General features: G+C 46.4%; 1 protein-coding gene across 6 annotated transcripts in view; it reads right to left on the bottom strand.

Annotated features, from left to right (window-relative positions):
- Positions 1-330: 330 nt before the first annotated feature.
- LOC112250017 (unconventional myosin-VI) overlaps positions 331-27336 on the bottom strand; it is a 132271-nt gene continuing 105265 nt past the window's right edge. For 3 of the 6 annotated variants that reach the window (XM_042321548.1, XM_042321549.1, XM_042321547.1), the window contains 11 exons: positions 26286-26494; positions 24608-24686; positions 20646-20806; positions 18825-18866; positions 18339-18377; positions 16244-16282; positions 14305-14411; positions 9741-9881; positions 8772-8798; positions 2896-3114; positions 331-2753 (listed from right to left, as the gene is read on the bottom strand). In XM_042321548.1, coding sequence (XP_042177482.1) covers positions 2554-2753; positions 2896-3114; positions 8772-8798; positions 9741-9881; positions 14305-14411; positions 16244-16282; positions 18339-18377; positions 18825-18866; positions 20646-20806; positions 24608-24686; positions 26286-26494 — 1263 coding nt within the window. In that variant the 3' untranslated portion in view covers positions 331-2553. The remainder of the gene's footprint in view (positions 2754-2895; positions 3115-8771; positions 8799-9740; positions 9882-14304; positions 14412-16243; positions 16283-18338; positions 18378-18824; positions 18867-20645; positions 20807-24607; positions 24687-26285; positions 26495-27336) is intronic. The other 3 variants (XR_006083357.1, XM_042321552.1, XM_042321551.1) reach the window with 3 other exon arrangements.

Below are 27336 nucleotides of genomic sequence, written 5' to 3'. Positions count from 1 at the left end.
TAGTAGCACTTAAAAAAAGAAAATAAAAATGCCAGAAGAAAAGTGATGTTTTCCTCATGAGGTATGTATGTTGCAATGGAGTATAGTTAATATCACATACTGTACACCTGTATCATAATGTATGTCTCTGTATTGGTGTAATATTGATAATTGTATAAAGTCCATCTCTGTTTCCTCAGTGTCGTTAAACATCTGTTCTGTACACATCAGGGAAATGAACTACTCACTTTCTTCAATAGGGCTTTTTAAACCGTGTGTATTTTTGCTGCTGTACCATTACCATGTTGAGGAATAGAGTGATGTCAAACACGAGGGCCAAAAGCAGTTGAGTGAAGCATGAAATGTGTTTATTTCAGTTAGAGATCAGCATTGGAAAAGGCAGTATCTGAGGAATGATTGCTATGCGTGTTGTGAGATACAGAGCATATGGAAGCCAGTCAGTCATTTGTTGTACATTACAAGCGATATTCAAGGAGTCCCCACACTACAGTAGTAAACTCTGCTGTTTGTCAGAAATACATACTTCGGGCTAAACTGAAGACATGCTTTAGACACGAGCATGAGTGGATAGATTTCAAACAACCACGACGTCGCCTTTCGCTTGTGCAGAGCGTCTAAGGGAATGAGAAGAAACTCAAGACTAACAGCCTTATCTGAAGAGAGTAGTTCTAGTCTCACAAGATTGTCATGTACTGTGTGTTTGAGACAGTCTGTCCTCCTTGTAGTGTTGCGTGTGTAAATTATTGCTTCATCATTTGTTTATTTTAAGAAACATGAGTCATGTGACCAAACCCTTTATAGCAGGGGTGTTAAACTCATTCCATGGAGGGCTGAGTGTCTGCAGGTTTTTGTTTTTTCCTTTCAATTAAGACCTACAGTAGACAACTAGGTGAAGGGAGGTCCTTACTAATTTGTGACCTTAATTCATTAATCAAATACGAGGGTGGAGCAAAAACCCGCAGACACATGGCCCTCTGTGGAATGATTTTGACACATGCTTTAGAGTATCTTAGAGTAGAAATATTTATTTAGAAAATAAATGTGTACATTCCTGTGTAGAAACATTAGACTCTCTATCATACACGTAGAACATTCTGTATGTATGTGTCTATTAGAATATCTAGTAGAGAGAAGAATAGCTGACTATATTGTATATGAGCTTGAATGAAGTTGGGGTCAAGAAGACATCAACACGATTTCACTATTCAGTTTTTGTCCCATACACACATTTGGTCCGACATCGTAGAGTATCTCAAGATTTGTATTATTCACTTCTCATAATTAAGTTAATTTTTCTTTTTGTTTCAATATTTGGAATAGGCATTGTTTCATGTGGAGAACATGAAACAATTTCAACCATGTGGCTTTAGTAATGAATGGTTGAGGAATGTGAAAAGGAAATATTTCTTTACCTTTCATTAGCAAACCTAAATCACACATATGAAGAATAACCGCTCCTAACCAAACAGTAAGGACTGAAGGAACAAATCAACAAACCCATATTACATTCAGTCTGAAAGCCAGAGGTAAAAACTTATTACAGTATTATCAAATATTATAATTAGAAATGAATGTGAATTTATGTGCAGTTACCCTAAAAAATATCCTTAGAGAAGAACCTGACGCTCAAGTATTGCCTCACATGAGAAAACAGAGTTGCAACCTAGCCCATTTCTACCCCAACCTACCCCAACCTAGCCCATTTCTACCCCAACCTAGCCCATTTCTACCCCAACCTACCCCAACCTAGCCCATTTCTACCCCAACCTAGCCCATTTCTACCCCCAACCTAGCCCATTTCTACCCCTCTCTTGTGCAAGTATTGTCCTATAATTACTACATGAAAATAAACAGCAAGTATCAGTTTGAGTGAAATGATCAACAAGCTGTTAAGACTGCAGAGACAAAATGTTGACTTCCTTTTAAATCACAAAGACATAATATTAAACAACAATTTAATACTCAAAACTTATTTGGAGGCAGCTTTGAAACACTTCCTACTTTCAGAAAATTACCCTGTTAAAGTAGTTTTAATAAGGCCTCGTAGTTAAAGTAGTTTTAATAAGGCCTCGTAGTTAAAGTAGCAGGAATATTAAAAGGAAAACATTCATATTTGCTCCTGAAACAAAACTAGATGCAATAATTAGTCACTGTCCGATTCCTCTGCATAGGTTCACTGCAAATTCCCCCGCACCCACCAAGAAATAATACATCAAGACAATTGAAAGCAGCCAAGACCAACAACATGAACAAAAGAAAAAAGACAATTAACAAAAAGTGGTTAATTTATGACTTGCCCCCAGTCAAAACATGGTACAGTAGGCTTGAATACCCACTGTGTTAGGTACAGTAGCTTGGTGCATTCTTCCCTTTGCTGTAGTGAGAGAAAGGCCCGTGGTTTAAGACAGGGGGCTTTAGCTCCAGGGTGAAGTTTCCCAGAGTACTGATCTAGGATCAGCTTCCCGTCCCCTAATCCTAACCTTAACCTTTAGGTGGGGAAAATGCTAAACTGACCCACGATCAGCGACTAGGGGCAAATTCACCCAACACCCTTTACTTGAGGAGGGTCTTCAGCATGGCTGTGGCGTAGGTGGGGCGGGCCTGTTGTTTCTCGATGGCTCTCCGGAGGTACTGGATGCCCCCGCAGCGCTCCCAGATCTCCTCAAACTGCCGGGGCAGGATCTCAGCTCCCCTCTTCCTTGTCAAGCCTGTCTCCTCCAGGCTCAGCTCACACATCTCCATGTCGTCTTTCCCTAGAGACACAGACCGCAAAAAAATAGAGCATCGTGCCTGTGAGGCAGTAAGACTATAAATCGTACAGATAAATGAGCGTGCATACGCACACACGAGAGAGAGAAGATCGCCTATACTATGAGTTCTGTTTCACTGACTGACCTGCCACCAGCAGGATGGGCTGCTTGTCCGGGTGCAGCTCCATCTGCCTTGCGATCCAGGGCCCATCAAAGTGGGCGTACCACCAACCCTTCTTTTTGTTCTGTGGGTCCTTGTACTGGTCCCCGGGCCGGATGAAGGGGATGCGGAAGTAGCGCTGCTGCCTGTTCATGGCCACCTCATGTTGCCTGGCTGGGATGGGCGGGGCTGAGTTCGCCTGGGCTGTTGGGGGAGGGGCTAGTTAGACTAATGACACTTGTTGATTGGAATGGGAAGGAACAATAGCCTAACCAATAGGGGTGGGGTAGAAACAGGAACCAACATGAATGGTAAAAGAAACCAATAGACTGGGAAGTAACAGGAACCAATAGGGATGCAGGGAGTGTGATGTTGCTCGAGCTAGGGAGGAGGGGTCAGCACTAGCAGTAGATCACAGAGCTACTGATCAAAGGGTGAGTAAATCAGAGCGACAAGCAGCATGTCAGGTGTTTGTTAAAGAGTTTGAACGCTCGTATCAAAACATAAAGAGCATAGATTTGCATATTCTCTACAAAGTGGAGCGTAAATAAATGAGGGATAGTGATTGAAGGGGGTGGATGGGTGGGAGGCTCTATGGATAAAAGGACCAGAGAAAGACAGTGGTAGAGTAGCCTCAGCCCTGTTGATAGGCGTGATACAGCAGTGGTTCTCAACCCCAGTCCTCTGGTACCCCTCAACAGCACACATTTTTGTTGTACCTCAGACAAAAAAACACCAATTTCCACTCATTGAGGGCTTGATGATTAGTTGACAAGTTGAATCATGTGCACTTGTCCGAGGCCACAACAAAAATCTGTGCTGTTGGTGGTACTGGAGGACTGGAGTATGGACACAGTACAGTTTATATATCCTTTCACACTCAAAATGAAAGTGGAAAACCACACTACAGGCTGATCCAACTTTGATGTAATGTCCTTAAAACAAGTCAAAATGAGGCTCAGTAGTGTGTGTGGCCTCCACGTGCCTGTATGACCTCCCTACAACGCCTGGGCATGCTCCTGATGAGGTGGCGGATGGTCTCCTGAGGGATCTCCTCCCAGACCTGGACTAAAGCATCCGCCAACTCCTGGACAGTCTGTGGTGCAACGTGGCATTGGTGGATGGAGCGAGACATGATGTCCCAGATGTGCTCAATTGGATTCAGGTCTGGGGAACGGGTGGGCCAGTCCATAGCATCAATGCCTTCCTTGCAGGAACTGCTGACACACTCCAGCCACATGAGGTCTAGCATTGTCTTGCATTAGGAGGAACCCAGGGCCAACCGCACCAGCATATGGTCTCACAAGGGGTCTGAGGATCTCATCTTGGTACCTAATGGCAGTCAGGCTACCTCTGGCGAGTATATGGAGGGCTGTGCGGCCCCCCAAAGAAATGCCACCCCACACCATGACTGACCCACCGCCAAACCGGTCATGCTGGAGGATGTTGCAGGCAGCAGAACGTTCTCCAGACTGTCACATGTGCTCAGTGTGAACCTGCTTTCATCTGTGAAGAGCACAGGGCGCCAGTGGTGAATTTGCCAATCTTAGTGTTCTCTGGCAAATGCCAAACGTCCTGCACGGTGTTGGGCTGTAAGCACAACCCCCACCTGTGGACGTCGGGCCCTCATTCCACCCTCATGGAGTCTGTTTCTGACCGTTTGAGCAGACACATGCACATTTGTGGCCTGCTGGAGGTCATTTTGCAGGGCTCTGGCAGTGCTCCTCCTTGCACAAAGGCGGAGGTAGCGGTCCTGCTGCTGGGTTGTTGCCCTCCTACGGCCTCCTCCACATCTCCTGATGTACTGGCCTGTCTCCTGGTAGCGCCTCCATGCTCTAGACACTACGCTGACAGACACAGAAAACCTTCTTGCTACATCTCGCATTGATGTGCCATCCTGGATGAGCTGCACTACCTGAGCCACTTGTGTGGGTTGTAGACTCCGTCTCATGCTACCATTAGAGTGAAAGCACCGCCAGCATTCAAAAGTGACCAAATCATCAGCCAGGAAGCATAGGAACTGAGAAGTGGTCTGTGGTCCCCACCTGCAGAACCACTCCTTTATTGGGGGTGTCTTGCTAAATGCCTAGAATTTCCACCTGTTGTCTATTCCATTTGCAAAACAGCATGTGAAATGTATTGTCAATCAGTGTTGCTTCCTAAGTGGACAGTTTGATTTCACATAAGTGTGACTGACTTGGAGTTACATTGTGTTGTTTAAGTGTTCCCTTTATTTTTTTGAGCAGTGTATAATCTATACGGCCCTCAAACTCCAATCTGGACCTCGAAGCCAGTTCCACTGCTTCTTCTCATTGTTCCCCTCTAATCAGGGATTGATTTAGATCTGGGACAGCAGGTGGGTGCAATTCATTATCAGGTAGAACAGAAAACCATCAGGCTCCGAACCTCATAGGGCTGGCCTTGTAGGCAGAGTTCCTCTGTCCAGTGTCTATGTTCTTTTGCCCATCTTAATCTTTTATTTTTATTGGCCAGTCTGAGATATGGCTTTTTCTTTGCAACTCTGCCTAGAAGGCCAGCGTTATGCTGTCACACTTCCATAAACACGATGAGACGGAGACCCGCAGTGTCTCAAATGGCACCCTATTCTCTATGGGCCCCGGTCAAAAGTAGTGCACTATCTAACATGCTGACTAGACCGGGCGCAACATGCGCATGTGGATTTTGTCCACCCACACCAGACGCGATCAGGACACGCAGATTGAAATATCGGACAGGCCAAAAAGCATTAAACATTTATGACCATTTTGCTTGCTAGCTTGCTGTTGCTAGCCAATTCATCCTGGGATATAAACATTGGGTTGTTATTATTACCAGAAACGCGCAAGGTCCTCTACTCTGACAATTAACCCACAGACAAAAGGGTAAAGGCCTCCCGAGTGGCACAGTGGTCTAAGGCACTGCATTGCAGTGCTAGCTGTGTCACTAGAAATCATGGTTCAAGTCCAGGCTCTGTCGCAGCCGGCAGTGACCGGGAGACCCATGGGGTGGCGCACAATTGGCCCAGCTTCGTTCGGGTTAGGGGAGGTTCTTGTCCCGTCGCGCACTAGCGACTCCTGTGTCGGGCCAAGCGCAATGCAAGCTGACACGATCCCCCGGTGAACAGTGTTTCCTCCGACACATTGATGTGGCTGGCTTCCGGGTCAAGCGGGCGTTGTGTCAAGAAGCAGTGCGGCTTGGCTGGGTTTCGGAGGATGCACCGCCTTCGACCTTCGCCTCTACCGAGTCCGTACGGGATTTGCAGCAATGGGACAAGACTGTAACTACCAATTGGGGAGAAACGAAGAAAAAAAGAAGAAAAAAAGAGGAGTAAACAGAGTTTGTTTCTAGTAATCTCTCCTCCTTCAGGCTTCTTCTTTGGACTTTATATGGAGGTTGGCAACCAACTTTAAGGTGCATTGCCACCACCAACTGGACTGGAGTGTAGACCTTAGTTCATCTTTCAATCACCCACGTTGGGTATATGCTCCTAAAAACCAATGAGGAAATGGCACGTGGGTATATTCTCCTAAAAACCAATGAGGAAATGGCACGTGGGTATATTCTCCTAAAAACCATTAAAAACCAATGAGGAGATGGGAGAGGGGAACTTGCAGCGCTTCAAGTGTCAAGTTCTATTTTAGCGCCTGGCTACAGAGACGCTCGCTGACGCGCGGGAGAAGTGTGGATGCAATGATTGAATAACATGCATGTGTACATTTATTTTACAACGCGAGCAGTGTGGTCAGCATGTGAGGAATAAGGTGTCATTTGGGACGTGCCCACACATCCATCCCAAACACAATTTAGCCTGATTGCCTGAGCACTTTTAGCTCCCATTGTCAGCGTAGCCACATCACATTTGCATCAGCATCAATAACACCAGCCATTTAGGCACTTTGAAATCTCTTTGTACACATCCTCATTCTCGATCAGCTTACGTTAGATGTTTGACTACACTGTGTCTCGTACAATATCCTACACCTTAATAATCTTCGAAGAATGCCAGGTGTACTTAGTTGACACTCCCTTAATAATCTTCAAGGTACACTTACTGTAGTTGACACCCCCATAATAATCTTCAAGGTGCACTTACTGTAGTAGACACCCCCCTTAATAATCTTCAAGGTGCACTTACTGTAGTAGACACCCCCCTTAATAATCTTCAAAGAATGGCAGGTGCACTTACTGTAGTTGACACCCCCTTAATAATCTTCAAAGAATAATCTTCAAGGTGCACTTACTGTAGTAGACACCCCCTTAATAATCTTCAAAGAATGGCAGGTGCACTTCAAGGTGCACTTAGTTGACACCCCCTTAATAATCTTCAAAGCAATGGACACCCCCATAATAATCTTCAGGTGCACTTACTGTAGTTGACACCCCCTTAATAATCTTCAAGGTGCAATGTTGACACCCCCATAATAATCTTCAAGGTGCACTTACTGTAGTAGACACCCCCTTAATAATCTTAATCTTCAAAGAATCTTCAGGTGCACTTACTGTAGTTGACACCCCCATAATAATCTTCAAAGAATGGTAGACAGGTAATAATCTTCAAGGTGCACTTACTGTAGTTGACACCCCCATAATAATCTTCAAGGTGCACTTACTGTAGTAAAGAATAATCTTCAAGGTGCACTTACTGTAGTTGACACCCCCTTAATAATCTTCAAAGAATGGCAGGTGCACTTACTGTAGTTGACACCCCCTTAATAATCTTCAAAGAATGGCAGGTGCACTTACTGTAGTTGACACCCCTTAATAATCTTCAAAGGTGCACTTACTGTAGTTGACACCCCCTTAATAATCTTCAAAGAATGGCAGGTGCACTTACTGTAGTTGACACCCCCTTAATAATCTTCAAGGTGCACTTACTGTAGTTGACACCCCCTTAATAATCTTCAAAGAATGGCAGGTGCACTTACTGTAGTTGACACCCCCTTAATAATCTTCAAGGTGCACTTACTGTAGTTGACACCCCCTTAATAATCTTCAAAGAATGGCAGGTGCACTTACTGTAGTTGACACCCCTTAATAATCTTCAAAGAATGGCAGGTGCACTTACTGTAGTAGACACCCCCTTAATAATCTTCAAGGTGCACTTACTGTAGTTGACACCCCCATAATAATCTTCAAAGAATGGCAGGTGCACTTACTGTAGTTGACACCCCCTTAATAATCTTCAAGGTGCACTTACTGTAGTTGACACCCCCATAATAATCTTCAAGGTGCACTTACTGTAGTAGACACCCCCCTTAATAATCTTCAAGGTGCACTTACTGTAGTCGACACCCCCTTAGTAATCTTCAAAGAATGGCAGGTGCACTTACTGTAGTTGACACCCCCTTAATAATCTTCAAGGTGCACTTACTGTAGTTGACACACCCTTAATAATCTTCAAGGTGCACTTACTGTAGTTGACACCCCCCTTAATAATCTTCAAGGTGCACTTACTGTAGTTGACACCCCCCTTAATAATCTTCAAAGAATGGCAGGTGCACTTAGTTGACAACCTCTTAATAACCTTATTCTGTCCCAGAAATAAAATAACATGCAATCTAAAGACATTTTTTAATTTTTTTTAAAGAAACCAGTTGCTCTATGATTCCTTACGCCATCACCAAGTTTGCATCCCAAATGGCACCCTATTTCCTATATAGTGCACTACTGTTGACCAGAGCCTTATGGGTCCTTGACCAGAGCCTTATGGGTCCTGGTAAAAAGTAGTGCACTACAAGGAAATAGGGTGCATCCCAAAACAGAAAGTAAACCCCTTCCACACACCCTCCGTTTCCCCATGGTTAATAGATGGGTTAGGGGCTGAAGTTAGGGATGCTGCTACATCGTGGAGAACCACTTACGTGCTTGTCTCACACGAGGTGCGAGATCTGAAAATAAACATGCCAGGTTACACTTACAAACATCACATGCAGTATGACACAGATATGAAACAAACAACATGCAAGACTAGATCATGGAATGACAAATGGATTTCCTATGAATACATTTTTGAGCCTATCACAACATCATAGATGTTAGGGGAAGAAGAAACCATTATATATAATGACAGAGTCATTACCACATCTTTACATGTGTTTACGGTAGCCAGGACCGTCCTAAATGGATGACACCATAGGCATGGAAGAACGGGGAGGGTCATTCCACTGTATATGGTCATTCACAAGCAAAATCATTAGATTGTAGGCTATATTATGCTAGGACCCTGAAAATATGAGCTCTCCTCAGCCTCTGGCTTGTTATTGTGTCAGAGAGCAGGTAGAGGTATAGCTGGTACTGTGCTGTGTATGCCCACTAAGTGAGAGGTGGGGGCTGGGCATAGCTACAGACCCTATAATTATACATGATGATTCTGTTTGTAATTCTATGGGGGCTGGGTATGTGGTCCAATCAGTAGTCTAACAGACTAAAATAAAGTGTGTCTGCACTCTGTCACACGGGGGGAAAAATAGCTCTTTGTCGTCATGGTGACTGCTCATGGAAATGAAGCAGAACCAGGAGCAAGACAGCACAGGTTTCTATGGAGAACAATGAGAAGAGTTCAGGCTGGAGGAAGAGAGCAGCCACCACCAGGATGTGTCCCAAATGGCACCCTATTCACTAGTATCAGTACTATATTAGAATACTCAATAGGGGGCTAAAGCTCTAACCGAGACAGTCTCTTTGGGTCTGCCTCCTCTAGGGTATTGGGAGCAGAATAAAAATGGATGTTTTTCGAAACCAGCCTATCAAATAATTGAAAAAGACACCTACAGCGATGTTGTACTGTATAACACTGTCTGAAATATCTCCTGAGGGGTGGGGTCCCTTACCATAGTCAGTGACTGATTTGGGGGCCCTCTGCTCTGTGACGCCGGGGTTGTTGCCACGCTTCTTGTTCTTTGACTTCCAGGCGTGGTAGACCTTCAGCCGGCGGTGGAACTCTTCTCGGCAGGCAGCCAGCAACTCAATGTCTGCAGGTTGAGAGAGATAAAAAAGAGAGAGAATGGGAGAGAGGGTAGAGAAAAATAAAAGAAAGAGAGAGAAGAAAGGGAGGGAAAAATATGAGAGCATAGCAGGTACTGAAGTATACCAGAACACTAGAACCCCCATGGTCAGAGCTACACACAGACAGACGGACAGAGGGACTGCCAACAGACGGATTGACGGAGGAACTGCCAACAGACGGACTGCCAACAGACAGACGGACTGCCAACAGACGGACGGACAGGGCGGGACTGCCAACGGACGGACGGACAGGGCGGGACTGCCAACGGACGGACGGATGGCGGGACTGCCAACGGACGGACGGACTGCCAATAGACGGACGGACGGACTGCCAACAGACGGACGGACAGGGCGGGACTTCCAACAGACGGACTGGACGGCGGGACTGCCAACAGACGGACGGACTGCCCAACGGACGGACGGACTGCCAACAACTGCCAACACGGACGGACTGCCAACAGATGGACGGACTGCCAACAGACGGGCGGACTGCCAACAGACGGGCGGACTGCCAACAGACGGACGGACTGCCAACAGACGGACGGACTGCCAACAGACGGACGGATGGACTGCCAACAGACGGACGGACGGCGGGACTGCCAACAGACGGATGGACGGCGGGACTGCCAACAGAAGGACGGAGGGACTGCCAACAGAAGGATGGACGGCCAACGGACAGACGGACTGCCAACAGACGGGCGGATGGCCTGCCAACGGACGGACGTGCGGGCGGCCTGCCTGCCAACGGACGGGCGGGCGTACCGACTGCCAACGGACGGGCGGACTGCCAACAGACGTACGGAAGGGCGGACTGCCCCCGGACGGTCGGACTGCCAACAGACGGATTGACGGAGGGACTGCCAACAGACGGATTGACGGAGGGACTGCCAACAGACGGATTGACTGCCAACAGATGGACGGACGGATGGAGGAACTGCCAACAGACGGATGGCGGGACTTCCAACAGACGGACAGAAGGACTGCCAACAGACGGACGGCCAACGGATGGACGGATTGCCAACAGACGGAGGGACTGCCAACCGACGGATGGATGGACTGCCAACAGACGGAAGGACTGCCAACAGACGGATTGACGGAGGGACTGCCAACAGACGGACGGACGGATGGAGGAACTGCCAACAGACGGACGGCAGGGACTTCCAACAGACGGACGGAGGGACTACAACAACAGACGGACGGCCAACGGATGGACAGATTGCCAACAGACGGAGGGACTGCCAACAGACGGACGGATGGATGGAGGGACTGCCAACAGACGGAGGGACTGCCAACAGACGGACGGATGGAGGGACTGCCAACAGACGGACGGAGGGACTGCCGGACAGACGGACGGAGGGACTGCCAACAGACGGACGGAGGGACGGACTGCCAACAGACGGACGGCCAACGGATGGACGGACTGCCAACAGACGGAGGGACTGCCAACAGACGGACGGATGGAGGGACTGCCAACAGACGGACGGACTGGGATGGACTGCCAACAGACGGACGGACGGACGGACTGCCAACAGACAGACGGACTGCCAACAGACAGACGGACTGCCAGACAGACGGACGGACGGACTGCCAACGGACGGACTGCCAACAGACAGACGGACTGCCAACAGACAGACGGACTACCAACAGACAGACGGACTGCGGAAAGACAGACAGAAGGACTGCCAGCGGACAGACGGACGGAATGCCAACCGACGTACGGACTGCCAACAGACGGACGGACGGAGGGGACGGACTGCCAACAGACAGACGGTCGGACTGCCAACAGACAGACGGTCAGACTGCCAACAGACAGACGGTCAGACTGCCAACAGACAGACGGTCAGACTGCCAACAGACAGACGGTCAGACTGCCAACAGACAGACGGACTGCCAACAGACAGACGGACTGCCAACAGACAGATGGACTGCCAACAGACAGACAGACAGACTGCAAACAGACAGACAGACGGACTGCCAGCGGACAGACGGACGGACTGCCAACCGACGTACGGACTGCCAACAGACGTACGGACTGCCAACAGACGTACGGACTGCCAACAGACGTACGGACTGCCAACAGACGGACGGGCGGGCGGACTGCCAACAGACAGACGGACGGGCAAACACGGGCGGACTGCCAACAGACAGACAGACGGGACGGACGGACTGCCAACAGACAGACGGACGGACAGACTGCCAACAGACAGAGACGGACGGACGGACTGCCAACAGACAGACGGACTGGGCGGACTGCCAACAGACAGACGGATGGGCGGACTGCCAACAGACAGACGGGCGGGCGGACTGCCAACAGACAGACGGACGGGCGGACTGCCAACAGACAGACGGACGGACAGACTGCCAACAGACAGACGGACGGACAGACTGCCAACAGACAGACGGACGGGCGGACTGCCAACAGACAGACGGACGGACAGACTGCAGACAGACAGACTGCCAACAGACGGACGGACTGCCAACAGACAGACGGACGGCCGGCCTGCCAACAGACAGACGGACGGACTGCCAACAGACAGACGGCCGGACTGCCAACAGACAGACGGCCGGACTGCCAACAGACAGACGGCCGGACTGCCAACAGACAGACGGCCGGACTGCCAACAGACAGACGGACGGATGGAGGAACTGCCAACAGACGGACGGCGGGACTTCCAACAGACGGACGGAGGGACTACCAACAGACGGACGGCCAACGGATGGACAGATTGCCAACAGACGGAGGGACTGCCAACAGACGGACGGATGGATGGAGGGACTGCCCAACAGACGGAGGGACTGCCAACAGACGGATTGACGGAGGGACTGCCAACAGACGGACGGACGGATGGAGGAACTGCCAACAGACGGACGGCGGACTTCCAACAGACGGACGGAGGGACTACCAACAGACGGACGGCCAACGGATGGACAGAATGCCAACAGACGGAGGGACTGCCAACAGACGGACGGATGGATGGAGGGACTGCCAACAGACGGAGGGACTGCCAACAGACGGACGGATGGAGGGACTGCCAACAGACGGACTGACTGCCAACAGACGGGCGGAGGGACTGCCAACAGACGGACGGAGGGACGGACTGCCAACAGACGGACGGCCAACGGATGGACGGACTGCCCAACAGACAGAGGGACTGCCAACAGACAGACGGATGGAGGGACTGACCAACAGACGGACGGAGGGACGGACTGCCAACAGACGGACGGACTGGGACGGACTGCCGGACTGCCAACAGACGGACAGGCGGACTGCCAACAGACAGACGGACTGACGGGCGGACTGCCAACAGACAGACGGACAGACTGCCAACAGACAGACGGACTGGACAGACTGCCAACAGACAGACGGACTGCAACAGACAGACAGACTGCCAACAGACCGACCGGACTGCCAACAGACAGACGGGGTGGACAACAGACAGACGGGCAGACTGCCCAGACAGACAGACGGACGGACAGACTGCTAACAGACAGACGGACTGCCAACAGACAGACGGGCGGACAACAGACAGACAGACGGGCGGACAACAGACAGACGGATGGGCGGACTGCCAACAGACAGATGGACGGAGGACTACCAACAGAAAGAAGTCTGAGACATACTACTTGAAGATTTTCATTACTTTAATAACAATTTATAAGTCATAAAAGAAGACGAGACAGCATTATGAGTTTCATTGTCAATCTATGTCTTCATGAAATTCTAAAACAATTGCTGCTAGGATTAAAATGCATTTAACTTGTCAATCAGCATACTGGCTGAAGTCCCAGAGTGAAATATGGTGTGAAATTAGATGGTTAATACCTGCTAAGTGCCTTGCTAAAGTTGAGTGCACAAATATGGCTTCCTATCCTCCAGATAAATTAGTCATTTCACTGTCAAAATGTCTTCCTGCAATGTGCATACTACTTAACATCAGCATGCCTGATCGTTTCGAAGGAAAACTGAGATGTTTTACTTTCAATACAGATGGGTCTGCAGCCCCAGATACCTATTGTTGGGCATATTTGACACATACGACACAGAGCTTGGGGAGCTGCCAATCAGTCTACGTCCCAAATGAAACCCTATTCCCTACATAGTGCACTATGTTTGAACACTGGTACCATACTGTTCTACCAAATGACAGAAGAATTTGATCAACATGTAAAACGAAGTGATCAAATAATAAGGTGGGTATTAATAAATAAACATAGAGCAAGTAAAAGCTGTAAAATCATAGCTCACTTTTAACCCTAAGCAAAACAGGCTCAGAGAACTGACAGTTCAATATTACATGAGGTTCGTTAAGAGCAATATCACAGCAAAATGTCAGAGTCAAGTTTCTTAATGATTTTAAACCACAAGTTTGGCATGGCTGACTTTCTTACCACAGGATGTGTTGATGGCGTCCCTCAGCTCGGCGTATTTCCACTTGCTGAGCTCGTACTTCTTGGTGCCAGCAGCAGCAGCTTTGGTAGCCTGAACCTGTGGGCCTCTGGCAACACAGACACATCCAGGACAGTGGGGTTACAACCAGCACAGTGGGGTTACAAATAGGACAGTGGGGTTACAATCAGCACAGTGGGGTTACAACCAGCACAGTGGGGTTACAACCAGCACAGTGGGGTTACAACCAGCACAGTGGGGTTACAACCAGGACAGTGGGGTTACAACCAGGACAGTGGGGTTACAACCAAAACAAGAGCAGTATACAGTGGCGGCTCCGGGGTGAAGTTTTCCCTGGGTACAGATCTAGGTGATCACTAGCTGGCACCGTCACAAAGCCGTTAAACCTAACCACACTGCACACCCTAATGCCTAACACTAACTTTAAGTTAGGATAACAAAAGTACGGTTTTTAGACAATAAAGACAATTTTGATTTTGCAGCTGGACTATCTAGCAAAAACGACTCAGTTCTGCCTCCACGGCAAGATTCATGACAATAAACGTCAAACTGCAACTATTAGTGGGAAAACCGCTAAACTGACTTAAGATCACTGTCTAGGGGAAATTTCACCCTACTCCACAGTAGAGCAAAATTGACACGATCCACAAGGAAAGAGATTTTCAAAGGTCATAATTTGGGAGCAGGCTGATAAGGGGGATAATGTGGAGTTGGTCAGCTGCACTGTACCAGAGAAATTCAACAACCCCACAGCAGTAACACAGCCTATTCAAAACCCAAAACCCGTTCCAACTGGAGCTGGAACGGTGCATAGGAGCAGGTTTCTGTAGCGTGAGGCAGCTTGTTGGTCATGGAACTGGTCCAGTGCTGCATTATTTGGACCGGCCATTGTAAGGGAGGGTTTCCCAGACAAAGATTAAAGACTTAACCTCTCTCCAGGAAACTGGTCCTATGTGTACTTCTCTCTAGCTGTTTGTTGCTGGTCTGTTCTGCCGTCACCTCCACCACAGTGCTGCTGACTGCTGACAGGGCTGATTAAGTCCTGGCTGGGATTTGCCACTTTTAGAACACTGACTCTCTAGATCTGAGGCTGGAGTTAGGGGGCGGACCCTGGGCCACCTGAGGCCATCCACGCCATAATCCTATTGACTGACTGAGCAATTGGAACAGTTGGTGGCTATTCCAGGGACACACTTGGAGCAGTTGGTGGCTGTTCCAGGGACCCCTGAAGCACGCTGTTCCATTAACCTAGGGCTAGAGGGCCGGTAACCTTCTGCCACCACTTCCTGTGGCCGGTGGCCATGTGTCGCTATGAGGAGTAGAGGCAGGCGGCTTGAGCCAATTAGTACACAAACAAAGTGACAGTAGTGCCTACTGGGTGTGGCCTCCGGGTCAAACGTCACTCATTCAGTCATTCTGATGGCGCGAGGCTGGCCCCATGGCATCAGCTAACAGGGATCCAGTAAAGAACAGCTGCTCTACTACAGTGTGATACTAGTGGCCAGGAATCAGGACAGGGCTGACTTATATGTGTGACTAACTATGATAGTTAGAACCAACATATGACACGGACCCGTTGTAGACTGAGTCTCGCCATTATTTACTTACCGCTATTTGAAATAAAAGCTATTATTGTTTGAGATCTAACAACTTAAAAAGATTTGAAAACCAATCATTAATTTGCATGGTGGCGAGCCCCCCATTGTGTAGGAATTCTCAACAATGATTAATGGTTAATTGTGTGGAATTATGCAGAATTACACCTAATTAAGGCGATGAATCTCTATTAAGACGATTAGTATTTATTCACACATCATATACTTCTGTTGATCATGCCGTTTCTATCCATTGAGTTTAAAGTGATTGTGAAGATTTTTTGAGATGTCATTCATGGAACTTAAAGTAAGGATCTCTACCCACCTAGACAGAAGCTCAGACATTTCCTTGGCCATTTCCTCCCTAAAAGGACATGATGAGCCCAGCACAATAACAGTTAGAACCACGGAGAACTTTCAATACCATCCAACTGTCACACGTGTACAATGATTGCAGTTCTAAGATGGCACACAGAGGAAGACGACGTGTAGAGAGAGAACGCTTATGCTTTACAGGTGGCGTGACACACAGAGGCTGATCTGTCAGCGTGTGTGTGTGTGTGTGTGTGTGTAATCGTGTCTGTGTAGTGTGTGTGTGATCTTTTCAGCATGAGGCTGTAAAAACAGCCCAGAACTCCTTCCTGCTGTTCTGAGGAGGAAGATGTTACATAATTACAAGAGTTTCTCTTCCTGATTGGGACACTCTCAATGTGATGCACACTGAGACAACGTGCACATTCTAATATCTACACTCTGCCTAGATCCTCTGGAATTGTCCTTCATAGTGATTTCTTATTACCTGACGAGAGAGCACATTTCTGAGAAATTGATCAAGGGCTTAAAAAAAAAGTGAAATGGACCATACGGCAAATCCATTAGGACCCTTCAAAACACCACTTCAGAGTGTCATACAGGTGAGTGCACAGCAGAATGTATCTGATTCACAATGTGACACATCCATTAGGACCCTTCAAAACACCACTTCAGAGAGTGTCATACAGGTGAGTGCACATCAGAATGTATCTGATTCACAATGTGACACATCCATTAGGACCCTTCAAAACACCACTTCAGAGTGTCATACAGGTGAGTGCACATCAGAATGTATCTGATTCACAATGTGACACATCCATTAGGACCCTTCAAAACACCACTTCAGAGAGTGTCATACAGGTGAGTGCACAGCAGAATGTATCTGATTCACAATGTGACACATCCATTAGGACCCTTCAAAACACCACTTCAGAGAGTGTCATACAGGTGAGTGCACAGCAGAATGTATCTGATTCACAATGTGACACATCCATTAGGACCCTTCAAAACACCACTTCAGAGAGTGTCATACAGGTGAGTGCACAGCAGAATGTATCTGATTCACAATGTGACACATCCATTAGGACCCTCACATGCCTCAAAACACCACTTCAGAGAGTGTCATACAGGTGAGTGCACAGCAGAATGTATCTGATTCACAATGTGACACATCCATTAGGACCCTTCAAAACACCACTTCAGAGAGTGTCATACAGGTGAGTGCACAGCAGAATGTATCTGATTCACAATGTGACACATCCATTAGGACCCTTCAAAACACCACTTCAGAGAGTGTCATACAGGTGAGTAAACAGCAGAATGTATCTGATTCACAATGTGACACATCCATTAGGACCCTTCAAAACACCACTTCAGAGAGTGTCATACAGGTGAGTGCACAGCAGAATGTATCTGATTCACAATGTGACACATCCATTAGGACCCTTCAAAACACCACTTCAGAGAGTGTCATACAGGTGAGTGCACAGCAGAATGTATCTGATTCACAATGTGACACATCCATTAGGACCCTTCAAAACACCACTTCAGAGAGTGTCATACAGGTGAGTAAACAGCAGAATGTATCTGATTCACAATGTGACACATCCATTAGGACCCTTCAAAACACCACTTCAGAGAGTGTCATACAGGTGAGTAAACAGCAGAATGTATCTGATTCACAATGTGACACATCCATTAGGACCCTTCAAAACACCACTTCAGAGAGTGTCATACAGGTGAGTGCACAGCAGAATGTATCTGATTCATAATGTGACACATTCATTAAACACATGTTAGTGAGTTGGTTCGGTTTCGGGGCTGTGGAGAGCTGAGGTCTAGTTACCAGATGCTAGTTTCGGTGCTACTGCGTACATCAGAATTGATTAGTAATATCAAGATAATGGCCAGCGCAGTCAGCTTAGCCGTTGCTTTTCCACAATGCATTCTTTTCAGCCTCAATATTTAAAAAAAATACAAATAAAAGCATGCATCAAAAATGATATAAAGTGTGATATTCTATGTGTACCACTACTGAATAAAATAAAGTGCCAGAGTGCTGAAGGTGTGTTTAAACATAGTGAAGGAGGTGTTTAAAAGTAACCTACATGGACATGCTCTTGAGTTTTTGAGATCCACCAGCTTCACTGCAACAAGAGAATGGTGAGGATTACAAGGAGCTCTGACACTGTACACAATACAGGAGCCAATCAGGAACTGGAAGAAAAGGTCATTCCCTTTCCTCTCTTACATTGATTGGTTAAAGGATAGATCATTCCTCTCTGACATTAATTAGAAAATAAAGGAAAATGATTGACATTCAAAGTGATTCAGTCATGTCTGAGAACCTAATTCTGAGGTCAAATTCCTTGTACATGTAAATAAAGGTGATTCTGATTCGGAGGTTGAATTATGAGATTGTTTAAATATCAGAATTATCCAATCATCCATCGATCAATGGCTGTGCTTGCTTGATAGAGTTAAGGTTGGTTGGTTGACTTAAAAGATTGCTACAGTATGCAGTGCAGTTATGGTTCAGTGGTTAGGTTTAGGTTGGACTGGGGAGCTTAAAGGGTTGAATCTTGGTGTCTTACGTAGCTCTCTCTGGGGAGGATGGACCACCTGAGGTGCCGTTACTGGGAGAAGAGAAGAAGAGAAGAGATTGGTTAAGCGGGATTAAAGATACAGTGCCTTGCGAAAGTATTCGGCCCCCTTGAACTTTGCGACCTTTTGCCACATTTCAGGCTTCAAACATAAAGATATAAAACTGTATTTTTTTGTGAAGAATCAACAACAAGTGGGACACAATCATGAAGTGGAACGACATTGATTGGATATTTCAAACTTTTTTAACAAATCAAAAACTGAAAAATTGGGCGTGCAAAATTATTCAGCCCCTTTACTTTCAGTGCAGCAAACTCTCTCCAGAAGTTCAGTGAGGATCTCTGAATGATCCAATGTTGACCTAAATGACTAATGATGATAAACACAATCCACCTGTGTGTAATCAAGTCTCCGTATAAATGCACCTGCACTGTGATAGTCTCAGAGGTCCGTTAAAAGCGCAGAGAGCATCATGAAGATCAAGGAACACACCAGGCAGGTCCGAGATACTGTTGTGAAGAAGTTTAAAGCCGGATTTGGATACAAAAAGATTTCCCAAGCTTTAAACATCCCAAGGAGCACTGTGCAAGCGATAATATTGAAATGGAAGGAGTATCAGACCACTGCAAATCTACCAAGACCTGGCCGTCCCTCTAAACTTTCAGCTCATACAAGGAAAAGACTGATCAGAGATGCAGGCAAGAGGCCCATGATCACTCTGGATGAACTGCAGAGATCTACAGCTGAGGTAGGAGACTCTGTCCATAGGACAACAATCAGTCGTATATTGCACAAATCTGGCCTTTATGGAAGAGTGGCAAGAAGAAAGCCATTTCTTAAAGATATCCATAAAAAGTGTAGTTTAAAGTTTGCCACAAGCCACCTGGGAGACACACCAAACATGTGGAAGAAGGTGCTCTGGTCAGATGAAACCAAAATTGAACTTTTTGGCAACAATGCAAAACGTTATGTTTGGCGTAAAAGCAACACAGCTCATCACCCTGAACACACCATCCCCACTGTCAAACATGGTGGTGGCAGCATCATGGTTTGGGCCTGCTTTTCTTCAGCAGGGACAGGGAAGATGGTTAAAATTGATGGGAAGATGGATGGAGCCAAATACAGGACCATTCTGGAAGAAAACCTGATGGAGTTTGCAAAAGACCTGAGACTGGGACGGAGATTTTTCTTCCAACAAGACAATGATCCAAAACATAAAGCAAAATCTACAATGGAATGGTTCAAAAATAAACATATCCAGGTGTTAGAATGGCCAAGTCAAAGTCCAGACCTGAATCCAATCGAGAATCTGTGGAAAGAACTGAAAACTGCTGTTCACAAATGCTCCATCCATCCAACCTCACTGAGCTCGAGCTGTTTTGCAAGGAGGAATGGGAAAAAAATTTCAGTCTCTCGATGTGCAAAACTGATAGAGACAAACCCCAAGCGACTTACAGCTGTAATCGCAGCAAAAGGTGGCACTACAAAGTATTAACTTAAGGGGGCTGAATAATTTTGCACGCCCAATTTTTCAGTTTTTGATTTGTTAAAAAAGTTTGAAATATCCAATAAATGTCATTCCACTTCATGATTGTGTCCCACTTGTTGTTGATTCTTCACAAAAAAATACAGTTTTATATCTTTATGTTTGAAGCCTGAAATGTGGCAAAAGGTCGCAAAGTTCAAGGGGGCCGAATACTTTCGCAAGGCACTGTATATTTCCGTCTCTCCAAAATCTACATCAAGCCCCATCTCTGCTTTACATCAGAGGGGTAGAGACAGTGTATGGAGGTATGTTAGTGAGCTATTACCTGCGCAGGCCTGCGTCATTCTGGGTGTCCTCTGGGATGAGTTCAGCCTCGCTCTGGGCGATCCTCATGGCCAGCTCCCTGTCGCGCCTCTCCTGCTCCAGGATGTTCTGACGCGCCGCCGCCTCCTCCCGCTCAGCCTCCAGCTGAACATCCATCTCTGCCTGCAGAGAGACGGCATGTTTGAATATATGCGCACGCGCACACGCGCATGCACACACATGCATGCACACACACACAAATCCGTACATCACAGACAATCCCAATACCACCAAGTGAGTGGTTCTTTACTCCCCGTAATAAGGGATGCCGGGCAGCTGGGGGTTTGGACGGACCCAGTAATATGATTGGATTGTCCTGCCTGCACCATGTCCACTCATAAGTCATTCATAAGTCATTCATAAGTCATTCTCTTCCCAGCCCCAGCCAGACTCATGAAGGGTACCAGAAACAGGGAAAAGCTGTCAGATCAAAAGCATTGAGATATAACATAGGCCTAACATTTTCCAGTGCTCTCAAAATAGCAGCCCATCCCTGCAGGTTCGGTGTGTCTCCAGGTTCAGAAAATTGGGTGATACTCCGTTTGGCACCTTCTTCAGTCCCTTTGACAGCTTCCTCACACTCACACTTTCTTTGGGTCACCCACAGTAACACAAAGGACAAGAATAGGAGAAATATAAGCACCTGTGTGTCTCTCTGTGTTCCCCGCTCTCTCTCTAAGCCCAACATTCTCTCTCTGTCGGTCTTTGTCGGTCTCGCAATTTAAATTCAAGGGTCTTTATTGGCATGGTTTACATTGCCAAAGCAAGTGAAATGGATAAACAAAGTGAACAGTAAATATTACACCCATACAAGTTCCCAAAGAATAAAGACATTTCAAATGACATATTAGGTCTATATACAGTGTTGTAATGATATGCAAATAGTTAAAGTACAAAAGGGAAAATAAATAAACAAATATGGGTTGTATTTACAATGGTTGCCCTTTTCTTGTGGCAACAGGTCACAAATCCTGCTGCTGTGATAGCACACTGTGGTATTTCACCCAGTGCCACCCACACTGTGGTATTTCACCCAGTGCCATCCACACTGTGGTATTTCACCCAGTGCCATCCACACTGTGGTATTTCACCCAGTGCCACCCACACTGTGGTATTTCACCCAGTGGTATTTCACCCAGTGCCACCCACACTGGTATTTCACTCAGTGCCACCCATACTGTGGTATTTCACCCAGTGCCACCCACACTGTGGTATTTCACCCAGTGGTATTTCACCCAGTTCATCAAAATTCAATTTGTTTTTCGAATTCATTGTGGGTCTGTGCAATCTGAGGGAAATATGTATCTTTAATATAGTCATACATTGGGCAGGAGGTTAGGAAGTGCAGCTCAGTTTCCACCTAATTTTGTGGGCAGCGTGCACATAGTCTGTCTTCTCCTGAGAGCCAGGTCTGCCTACGGCGGCCTTTCTCAATAGCAAGGCTATGCTCACTGAGTCTGTACATAGTCAAAGTTTTCCTTAATTTTGTGTCAGTCACAGTGGTCAGGTATTCCGCCAATGTGTACTTTCTGTTTGGGAGATTGGGAGAATGTCATATGGTCAGATGAAACCAAAATATAACTTTTTGGTAAAAACTCAACTCGTCGTGTTTGGAGGACAAAGAATGCTGAGTTGCACCCAAAGAACACCATACCTACTGTGAAGCATGGGGGTGGAAACATCATGCTTTGGGGCTGTTTTTCTGCAAAGGGACCAGGATGACTGATCCGTGTAAAGGAAAGAATGAATGGGGCCATGCATCGTGAGATTTTGAGTGAAAACCTCCTTCCATCAGCAAGGGCATTGAAGATGAAAAGTGCCTGGGTCTTTAAGCATGACAACGATCCCAAACACACCGCCCGAGCAACAAAGGAGTGGCTTCGTAAGAAGCATTTCAAGGTCCTGGAGTGGCCTAGCCAGTCTCCAGATCTCAACCCCATAGAAAATCTTTGGAGGGAGTTGAAAGTCCGTGTTGCCCAGCAACAGCCCCAAAACATCACTGCTCTAGAGGAGATCTGCATGGAGGAATGGGCCAAAATACCAGCAACAGTGTGTGAAAACCTTGTGAAGACTTACAGAAAACGTTTGACCTCTGTCATTGCCAACAAAGGGTATGTAACAAAGTATTGAGATCAACTTTTGTTATTGTCCAAATACTTATTTTCCACCATAATTTTCAAATAAATTAATTAAAAATTCTACAATGTGATTTTCTGGATTTTTCTAATTTTGTCTGTCATAGTTGAAGTGTACCTATGATGAAAATTACAGGCCTCTCTCATCTTTTTAAGTGGGAGAACTTGCACAATTGGTGGCTGACTAAATACTTTTTTGCCCCAATGCATTTATTTTCTTTAGGTTAACTGTCAGAGCACAGATCGGTTAGAACCAGTGCTGCTGCTGTAATCACTCCTTAGTGGGAGACAGCAGCACCAGGTCATCTGCGTACAGCAGTCTCTCTGTGTGTGTGTGTGCGTGCCTCTCATACAGATGTGGAGAAGGAGACTGTGTGAGACAGGGCCTGATTAGACACCTTACACATGTACTAATGAGCCTTTCTTCTGCCTGTGGGTCACTCAGCGAGCGTTCGCCGTAGTCTGCTGGAGCTGGCCACCATCCAGTGGCTCAATTGAGAAAGCAGTCTACTAACACCTCAGAGTCAGGGAACAAGCAGTCTGCTAACACCTCAGAGTCAGGGAACAAGCAGTCTACTAACACCTCAGAGTTAGGGAACAAGCAGTCTACTAATAACACCTCAGAGTTAGGGAACAAGCAGTCTGCTAACACCTCAGAGTCAGGGAACAAGCAGTCTACTAACACCTCAGAGTCAGGGAACAAGCAGTCTACTAACACCTCAGAGTTAGGGAACAAGCAGTCTACTAACACCTCAGAGTTAGGGAACAAGCAGCCTACTAACACCTCAGAGTCAGGGAACAAGCAGTCTACTAACACCTCAGAGTTAAGGAACAAGCAGTCTACTAACACCTCAGAGTTAGGGAACAAGCAGCCTACTAACACCTCAGAGTCAGGGAACAAGCAGTCTACTAACACCTCAGAGTTAAGGAACAAGCAGTCTACTATCACCTCAGATTTAGGGAACAAGCAGTCTACTAACACCTCAGAGTCAGGGAACAGGGGCAGTGTTGAAAAGAAGATCTTACTTTAAAAAAAATTGAGTTCAGAGAACAGCCTACGAAACTCATTTTGGAAGAAAAGTTCCCTTGAAGGCATTTGTGGATAAGAAAAACTAATATGAACATTGGAGAAAAAACATCACTCTGAAGTTAGAGGAAGTTTGATGTCGTTTTTTTCCTCCCAAAACTCAAACATCTGCAGTGCATGTCATGAATATTTACACCAACGCGTGCACAGAAGCCCAATATGATGGTGAATCTAAAGAGTAAAAAGGCTGTTTGAAAAGCACCAAGCCTTCCCCGGGCTCAGGGTGGGCACAAGGCAAGACACTTTGATCTTAGGAAGCAGCTTTCAGCATTAAACGCCTGTAGCTGACCTGGGGTCAGATCTCTGGGGGTTATCGGAGCTTTCCCTCTCCAATTGGACAACATAGGGAGCCAGACAAACAGTATATTACCCTCAGATGTCTTATCTCCACAGAACTGGAGTGACTGGGAGTATGGTCGGTCGGCCAGTGAGAGTGAGAGAGATGGAGCGAGACAGAGACAGACCGAGAGATAAAGAGATGGCAGAGAGAGAAGAGATGGCGAGAGAGAGAAAGAGATGGAGAGGCCGGTGGTGGGGAAAGAACAACACAGATGTTTGACTGAGCTCTCGTGCCAGAGAACATTGAGAAGTAGAGCAGGGGAAGTGGAGCATTGTACTAAAGCCAGATTGTTAACTCCTTCCGCCCTGCGGCAGACAGTGACCAGGAGAAACCAACAGTGGAAGAAGAAAACTGTCACTAACCTGAAGCTTCCTCTCCTCTTTCTCCCTCTGCTTCCGCTCCTCTTCTTCGTGTTTCCGCTTCTGCTCCATCTCCGCTTTCCTGAGGAAGAGTAAGAAAGGCTATTAATGTCTGGTGTCACTGCGATATAAAGATCCTAACCAATACTGTATAAAGTTTGGACTTCCTAATCAATACTGTACCATAAGTAATGGAAAGAGCTTCTACTGTACAGCCGCTCCTCTGTACAGCCGCTCCTCCATCTCAAGGCCAATCAATACTTTATCCATCCAACTACAGACTTGAGGGAAAACCAGTTTAACCAACGGCCCCAATAAATAACTATCCATCCAGTTAGGATGCTGCTACAGATCTGCAGTAAACAGTCGCATCAATTCATTGGCCCAAATAAATCATCCCTACAGTGACATGCTAGAGGTCTCCCTGCGCCTCACAGTGTTATATGGGTTTTGACTGACAGCCATTCTGAACTTGAGCACAGCTCACAACAACAAGTTGCCCCCATCACTCCCCTTAATTGGGCAATTTTCTTGTTGTCTGAGTGAGGGAAAATCTGTAAATTAAGATGACTTGATGTAATTTGAAAGATGTGACGTTGAGGATTATAATAAATACTGATTTGATGTCATACAAGCCAGACACCTGTGAGTCCAAATGTGCACTTCACATTTCTAAATCATAAAAGCCATGTCATATACAGTGTCAACATTTATGATGCAGTTACAAGATGACATGTCGTCATATCCTGGGTTGTTCTGAACAGAATGATCTTGTTCATTTATTGTGAAGAGAATTTGCCGGACCTGAATCCACTCATGAGTCCTTTCTATGCGCACCAAAATGATGATCTGTTTCTCTGAATTGCCCAGTGAAAGCCTAACACTTTATCATTTAGCTAGTCCTATTGGCAAAAGAACAAGCTTTCAAATTATTTCCTACCTGACCCAGATTGCAATTTTATAATGGACTGTTTTTGGATTGCATACACAACAGTAATTGTGTGATGGCGGGGATGCAGGGTTGTGCTCCAAACTAAACAACTACAAGTGTGCTTGCTCTAGTTCCTCAACGGCACAGCTAGGAGAGCTCAATAAGTACCTGTTGAAGACTGAATCATAGGAGTGCATTGAAATAGCTGAGGAACTGTGTACACTAGGTGTGTGGCCACACCAGTTAGTCCTCTCACTTAAACCGTTGTAATTATTTTTCGTCTTATGTTGAAACTGCCCCGCAATTTCCAGGAACAGTCTTAACATGTTACTGAATGCATCCAGAGTATTTCCAGATTTCTTTATCAACAAATGTGGAGAAAAGCACAGTAAATGTAAACTGCACATAAAACCCTAATGTTTGGATTCAGTCTTGTGTCAGGTGAAACGTTGTGTTCTAACCTTTGGTCTAATCACTTCCCCATCATCTCTAAACTGTTCCCTTTCATTTGCTACCATGGCTATGCATATGCTTTTCATATTTATTTAGTAAAGAAAAGAAGATTTAGCCCTATCCATATAGGTCAATTCCCACAAGTGTAAATTATTAAATTAGGAGCTAGTGACTTGTGATGGACCATCGGTTGGGTCTTACAGGTTTTACATACACCAATAAAAAGAGGGTCAGGACACGAGGCATGACTAATGTGTCGGAGCACCTCGGCTCTCTCTCTTCATCTCCCCAACTCACAGACGCCTGTCCTCTTTGTCCTGCTTGCGGCGCTGCTCCTCCTCCTCCCTCCTCTTCTTCTCTCTCGCCATCTCCTCCTGGATCTTCTTCAGTCGCTCCTTCTCCTCCTCCTCCTTCTTCTTGTTCTGCATGGCCGTCAGCAGCTCCTCTGACCTGGTGACCAGGGCCTGGTACTCATGGTCCATGTCAATGCGGGTCATTGCTGTGGTCTGAGGGGAGAGGAGAGTAGAATCCCTTAAAGAAGAATGCAGCCAAAACGCAGGGCTGGCTTCATTCATTCAATAAAGACTAAGCAAAGACGAACACTTCATTTATTTCACTTTTGTTTTGCATTTAATTCGTTATATGTGTCAAGCCCCTAAATCAAACACAAACAAATGCATGTTGTATATAATTAGGCACACCTCTTCATTCTTTTGTATGAAATTGCACAAACTGCAAACATACGTTGGGCTAGCACCTCACTCTGGAGCCAGCACCCGTGCGAGGGGAAGGGACTGGTTTGGAATTCAGCAAGTGTCTACTTGCAGCAAACAGAAATACAAACAAATGCCTTCCTGGAACATAAAGACACACGCCGCCTCACCATATTGGTCTTGATGGTCCAGGAAGTTCCTATTTCTGTTTGCTGCCGTCTCCTAACCTGAGCACTCACACATTCATCCCAATCAGAACCCTACATTTGTGACTGCTGGCATCTACAGAGCTTCCACACAGACAGTGCCATAGGATCGAATTAGAGGCAAATGTGTTATGTGCAAATGTGTTACAGCAACACACTCTTCTGCTGATGAATATTCATATGCATCTGGGGTCAAATTAACCTTTTATCAGAATGCCTTATTCTGAGTCTGATGTGTTCTAACATCTCCCCAGGACAAGATGCACGATCTGTTTTCAGAACCCAAAAAGACGTTCAATTACATTTTGTCTACCATATCAGACTCTGAACTCACACTTAGCAAGCACTTAACGGTAGCTTGTGTGGCTTAGTCGGTAGTGAATGGCTTTGCAACGCTATGGTCATTGGTTCGATTTCCACTGGGGACAC

This window comes from Oncorhynchus tshawytscha, linkage group LG05 (assembly GCF_018296145.1).
Source record: "Oncorhynchus tshawytscha isolate Ot180627B linkage group LG05, Otsh_v2.0, whole genome shotgun sequence".
Lineage (NCBI taxonomy): Eukaryota > Metazoa > Chordata > Actinopteri > Salmoniformes > Salmonidae > Oncorhynchus > Oncorhynchus tshawytscha.
Note: the sequence above shows the minus strand (reverse complement) of the source record. Positions and strands in the feature narration are given on the sequence as shown.